The sequence below is a fragment of the Pteropus vampyrus genome, unplaced genomic scaffold (assembly GCF_000151845.1).
Source record: "Pteropus vampyrus isolate Shadow unplaced genomic scaffold, Pvam_2.0 Scaffold246, whole genome shotgun sequence".
In the NCBI taxonomy this organism is placed as follows: Eukaryota; Metazoa; Chordata; class Mammalia; order Chiroptera; family Pteropodidae; genus Pteropus; species Pteropus vampyrus.
In genome coordinates this window covers 499,719-505,963 of record NW_011889027.1, presented here as the reverse complement: position 1 = coordinate 505,963, position 6,245 = coordinate 499,719, and the positions used below count along the sequence as shown (strand labels likewise).

General features: G+C 54.4%; 1 protein-coding gene across 1 annotated transcript; it reads right to left on the bottom strand.

The window, feature by feature from the left end:
* Nucleotides 1-6,245, bottom strand: RNASEH1 (ribonuclease H1). Its single transcript, XM_011374425.2, has 7 exons — nt 6,204-6,245; nt 5,344-5,581; nt 3,612-3,711; nt 2,641-2,695; nt 2,198-2,282; nt 1,543-1,667; nt 1-669 (listed from the first exon to the last, which is right to left on the bottom strand). The coding sequence occupies exons 1-7, from the start codon at nt 6,243-6,245 to the stop codon at nt 583-585; spliced, it is 732 nt and encodes a 243-aa protein (XP_011372727.1). The 3' UTR covers nt 1-582.

Below are 6,245 nucleotides of genomic sequence, written 5' to 3'. Positions count from 1 at the left end.
TCAGGTCGAACATTTATTTTTAAACTTACATAGTGCTTTTAACAAAAACAGCCAAAGAAAATTTTAAGAGATTTATTCGTGCATCTTAGTCTTGTGGGTTTGCCTGGCACGCAGGTGTCCGGCCCGGGTTGCCCCCAGCGAGCAAGCATAGCCTTCCTATGGTCCGCAGGCAGGCGCCGGCCAGCCTGGAGGTCCTATGACCCCGCCCTGCCACCTGGAGGTGGCTGAGCGCCTCTGGAATACTTGGTGACCTCTCATCTGCGCTGCTGAACCCATGTTTATCCATCTCATTAAATCGGAGTCCTGACGTGTTTGTCCAGCCTGTGATAAAACTAATGAGAACAGTATCAAAGCAATAAAGCGTAATGCCAAAACCTCACGCGATCTTCAACTCTCAGAGGACATCGAGTTTATTACACATGTACGCAGTTCTATCACGTGGCATCCCAGATGCCACCTCGCCTTTCTGATTTAGCTTGAAAGTGTCTCCCATCTCCTGCGACGGTCCCTGTACGTTCGTCCTCCCCACCAGCACGGAACAGCCGCTGGCCCCGGGTCCTCTGTGCATGACGACGGCTCTGCTCAGGCCTCGGGCTGCCTCGCTCCTAACCGTGCTAACCTGTCGGCTTCTTCGTTGCCTACAAATCCCGAATGACCCGGAATGTGCATCTGTCAAAGAGATTTGTTCCCTCCATTTTTACATTCTCGTGGTTAAAAAGAAAGCCCACTACCGAGACAGGCCGGGCAGAGGAGGTGCCCCTCACGGCCCTCCCCTCAGCGGTCCTAACCCCACGAGGCCTGCTCCTCAGGCCCCGAGGCCGGGACACCTGACGCCGTCAGATTCTCCCCAATTCGGACCCCACAGTTTGCACTGCTTTCCTCCACTTAGTGATGGGCTGTGGTGGGCCTTCTGGGCAAAGCACGTGTGTGCACGAATGGACGGACGGACGTGCATCCGACACTCACACGTGCACACACACTAGTGTGCAGATGCTGTTGAAGAGAAGTGCCGTGCTTGCTCAACCACCATGCACACTTACGAGGCTGCAAGGCCAAGCTTAGGCGTCAGGTTTGCAGACCGCCCCAGCAGTCCTGGGCTGGGGGAGCCAAGGCTGGTAAAAAGCGGGTGTGGCTTACTTCTGTATTGTTTAAAAAGTAATTCTGGCAAAAATTATCTATTATAGGAAAAATACTTGCATCAAGGAAAAACAATCCTGTTACTAAGGTCTCATCACACAACTTTAACGAAATACGTTATAAATAGTTTTGTTGAGGTTATGAGCAGGTTGACCTTCCCGTGTCACTTTCGCAGTGGCGTGTCCGGGCGAGGACACCGCAGGCACACCGGGCAGTGTGTCCTGTGCACAGTGCCCCTTGTTAAAGCAGCATTACTTACACACGATGAAAATGACACGCGTGCTCTCATACACTGTAGATGTGAGTGACGTGGAAAGTGTTGCTCTAACCTAGGTCGCTAAGTCGCTTACAGACCGTGCATCCCTCCAGATCACCGGACCTGTGGCCCGGGGCCGTGATGCTCACCCACTGAATGTCCATGCCCTGGGCGAGCCTCTCCAGCTCCGCGAAGTCCTCCTTGTTGATCACCTCCTTCCCCGTGCTCGTCCGCCATCCGTTTTTCTTCCACCCTTCAACCCAGTTAGTGATACCTGGGAGAAACGCCCTCACACACTGGTTAGTCTCGAATGTCCCGCTCACACTCCCTCCGTCTTGTATTCTGGTGGCAGTCCGGACATCTCATTCCCTTCCCTGGGCCGTGCTTGGGCTTCTGGCACAGACCCAGAGCAGCCCCTGTGTGGTCCCTTTGCTCTCATTTGTACTTGATCCAGCTCCCAGGCCAAGATGTCACTCCTCCAGGAAGCCTTCCCAGACTTTAGCATCCCTCCCTGCGCTCCTACACATGGTACTGCTGAGGCCATTGGCACGCTTAGACTTGGAGTGCCATGGAGCAGGGACATATCTACCTTACTGCCATGTCTCTGGTGCCTGGCAAAGAAATATCGACGTGGCAAATACCGGAACAGCAGGCTTGGAACCCTGAATCCGCACCCTGTCCCTTATACCTGACAAACCAAACGTATCCCTACTTACATGAGGGTCCCACCCGACTGGGGAAGGAAACAGCCGTTTCCCTGCAAATCTACTAGAAAAACGCTAGAAGCAAAATGTGGCAGCCTACCGTTGATGGTGAACATGCTGTCGGTGTACAGAGCCAGCTTACTGATGCGCTGTGCCCTGGCCTGCTCGATGGCTTTGCAGGCTGCCTGGAAGAGACAAGCCCGTCGTCACGCTGCAGGAGTCGCTCGACTACCAGCGCTACTGCTGTTCAGAATCACTTCGCAGTGTACGCGACCCTCCCTTGTCTGTGCAAACTGCAAAGGCTGCAGTCTACGGGGAATAACGCAGCACGCACGATTCTGTTTGGACACCCATCTGAAATAAGCTTCATTGTTCTTCTGGAAAATTCCCATCCTTCAGAGTTGTCACTAGCCTCCAACTAAGTTTCTCCTGCATTCTGAATATCTTACACACAGATAGTAAAAGTTCATTAATAAGTTCATAGTCAACACCAAAGAATGATAACCTTACAATTTCAGAGGAAAAACACGTCTGATAACTTACATGAATTTCTGCTCTTTGGTTGGTTTGTCGCCCGGGGAGTCTAACGCTTATGTTTCTGGTTTAGAAATAGTACAGAAGAAAATAAAATTACAAAGCTAATTCTCAAAGCGACTCTTTAAGGCTCCTAAGAGGTACCAGGCTGGCACACGCTTCTGTCTGAAACGTGAGAGCGCCACGTAACAGCAGCCGTCCGGGCTACGGCCAGTGGTGCCAGCGCCCCGCTGAGAAGCAGGGGGAAGCGTGTGCCTGGACCCGGCACACATGGCGTGGGCCCAGGGCCGGCGCCACAGAGCTCCAGAGAAACGCCACCAACGGGTGGTCCCCACCGAGCACGCCTCGCACCACCGTGGTGATGCAGACCCCAAGGGCAGGCCAGGGCCGGGCGCGCCTCCTGTCCCACATGGAGCTGCGGCCCCAGCTCTCAGGTCCAGGGCCAGGTATATCTGAATGATCACATGCATGTCACCGTGGCTCTGTGCCTGTGACGAACAGGGGATCGCCCGGAAGCTCTCACATCTTCGGGAGAGTCGTGTGATATGATGGCTTCTGCGTCCTGTGACCGCCCCCGCCCCCCCGGCATCCTTGCCAAAACCTACGTGACTCTTTTTCGGGGGCAGTTAGGTCACATTGGTGCAAAATCAGTGAGACACAGAGACTCGACAAGCCACAAGGACAGGAGAGCCACGCTAGGATGTTTTATGTTCCGGAGAACAGGCTGTCGCTGGCCACGGGAACCAAAGCTTGTCCTGCTGTGCCCTGCCAAAGCCGTTCATCAAAGCGACAGGATGCAGATCCTGCCTCATCCTTTCACAAGTTTTGGACTATGACCCAGTAAAATCTGAAGCTCTCACCATAAATTTAAAAACAAACAAACGAAACCAAACCAAACCCGAAGCTCCACAACTAAAAACAAACAAACGAAACCAAACCAAACCCGAAGCTCCACAACTCAGCTTTCCGTGTGTACTTACAGAGGATGGCCGGGGCCCCAGTAAACGCCGATGCCCGCCCGCGCCCTGTGCCGCCCGTTCCTGGAGCAGCAGCCGTCAGTGTAGACGATGGCATGTTCCCCTGTAAGACAGGAGCGTGCTGAGTGCCACTGGTCCGACAGCACGGACTCTGAAACTCACCTGAAAGTCTGCCAAGGCAGACGCAGCAGCTCAAGCTGGGAGGGTGCTTTACAATTCAGTAGAAGTTTCTGTCTAAAAGTCACGGTCGCATCCCGCACGGGGGCACTGCACCCTCTCCGCCTGGAGCCCAGGCGCGTCAGTGGTGGTGGCACCACTCCATAAACCCAGAACCCGGTGCCGGGGGGGCTGCTGCTCCTCGCCCGCTGCAGGGGTCAGAGAGCAACACCACTGTCCCCATCCTCACGCTTCTCCCAGGAGCTGTCCTTCCAGACAGGCAGTGCCTCGGCATGACAGGAGGTCAAGTGCTCTGACGAACACTGCTCTCGTTTTTTCCTTAGTGGATTTACCACCAGTAAACTGTGGTTCCCCCGTCTTTTCTTCTTTCCATCAAGACAGAGGGTTTGATCGACATACGGCTGTAAAGAGCCGAGTAGCAAAGGACTGATACGAGGCCAGTGTCCGGCTGCTGACGACCAGCAGGACACTCTCAGTGACACAGGGGGAGAAGTCAGGTTGGTGGGCGTCAGAGCGGTAGGTGGCCGTAAAGAAGCTGCACGCATGTGAGGCGTTTGTCGAAAGCGTGGCCGAGGCAAAGGGCAGGGCAGGGTGGTGGAGGGCGGGGGTGGGCTCCCAGCGGGCCGGGCCGGGCCGGGCGGCTGCTGGCCAAGCGTCCTTGGTTCCACGGGCCCGACGCTACCAGCATAACTGCAAACCTCCCTCCTCGTCACTGGATTCTGTTCGACCTCCAGCTCCTATCGTGTGCCAGGCACCGCGTCAGGTGCCACTGGGCTCCAAGCAGCTCAGTACATGGGAAGGGCTCACCTCCCAACTAGTCCACAGATGTGTCTTTCGATTACTATTGGTAAAAACCAAATTGAGGACTTTGGGGGTTTTTAACGTAACTGCAAAAATGACTCACACGGTTCTGACACAGCCTGACAAGACATTTTCTATTGGTTTCCCCTGACTGAATTACAAAATGCTGCTTCTCAGGAGAAAACATGGAACCTACGAATACACTGATTTATGTAAAAAAATGATACTTATTCTTACATTATTTTATACATGTAAAAGACAAAAGAGACTTATACTGCAAGTCACCGAACATAAGCAAGTGGCTCCTGGAGCTAAGGCGGGGGACGTTCACCACCTTGCTCCTCAGGAGAGGAGGGGGTAACGAGCTGGCGAAGACCCACCGGACGGGGTGGAGACGCGGGTGCCCACCGGTCGGAAGCAGGAGCGTGGCCCGGGCCCGCTCACCAGGAGACGCTGCAGGCTGTGCCTTCCCTGTCTTAGGGACCCGCGATGCTGTGCACACAGGGGACACCACTGTTTCAAGATGTGTCTCCCATGTCAGCTTATCGGAAGGTTTTCCTACGACCGTCCAAAGTTTTAATAATTCTGCACCATTTTATCAATTATAAAATAATAGCCTTAGATTTTTAAATAAGATGCCTATTCAGACAAGAACGAGGATGTTAACTATCAGCTCAAATTCCCGCATTTAAAAAAGTGAGAAAAGTTTTGCATACAGTTCCATTTTGTATTAAAAATTTAAAAACCCAAGACATACCCATATACGAGAACGTGTCCTTGCCAACGGGAGGCGCCGGCCCCGCGCGCGGTTTCGCGAGCTTCGCGCACGGCTCCGAGTCCTCGTCTCCGTGGGCTGGGGGCTCGCGGAGGCGCTTGCTGCCCTTCGCTTCCGACTCCTGCACAGGTTCATCTTTCTGCCCTGAAAGACAGAGTCTGCTCAGAAGCCAGGAACAGTGAACCCAGCGGGAGATGAAGAATCCAGAGAGCCGGTTATTTCACATCACCGAATCAGACCCAAACGCCCTGTGCGCGGGGCCCTGTAGAGAAGGAATGGCCTGAGGCAGCTCACGCCGTCTCCGACTTCGATGTCCTGTCAAAGGGCTCTCAATTGTCCACCATAAGCTTGATGAGTGCGGCGCAAAGACAAAAGTTTGTTACAAAGAAACCTGGTTTCCATGGAGACGGTAGAGACACCAAGGGTTCCGAACCCTTTGGGGATCGTAGGTGGTTTGGAAATCTGACGGGCTCTTCCCCAGAAACAAGGACCAGAAAATCTGGGTGTCCGAGTTCAATGCGCCGTCCTCCCCGCCCCAGACACTCCGACCACACGGGTGCCAAGGCGAGAACCTCTGGGAAGTTAAGACGCCCAGGGAAGTGGACGCGACAGGAACCGGGGACTGTCCCCCTCCAGGGCCAGGGCACAGCCTGCCCTCAGCAGCCCGGCCGGGGGATGAGGTCACCTGAGGGGTCCCACACGCTCTGTCAGCTTACAAGAGGGCAGCAGCCTCTCACTGACTCACACATCACTGCGGTAGCTGAAGCAGAAACCAGACTAAGACGCGACGAAGCACTTTCAACGTGAGCTCTCCTGGGGACGCGGGCAGCTAACTGCCTCACCGCCTCGGCCGAGTAGCTGGCAAGCAGCTCTTCCTCTGCCAT

Bases quoted from the DNA above. Each gene is read 5' to 3' on its own strand.
- RNASEH1 (XM_011374425.2), bottom strand. From the start codon at position 6,245: ATGGCAGAGGAAGAGCTGCTTGCCAGCTACTCGGCCGAGGCG. The intron at 5,582-6,203 runs GTGAGGCAGTTA...TCGGTGATGTGA, and splicing joins CCAGCTACTCGGCCGAGGCG to AATAACCGGCTCTCTGGATT. The intron at 1,668-2,197 runs GTAGGCTGCCAC...CGTTTCTCCCAG, and splicing joins CAGCATGTTCACCATCAACG to GTATCACTAACTGGGTTGAA.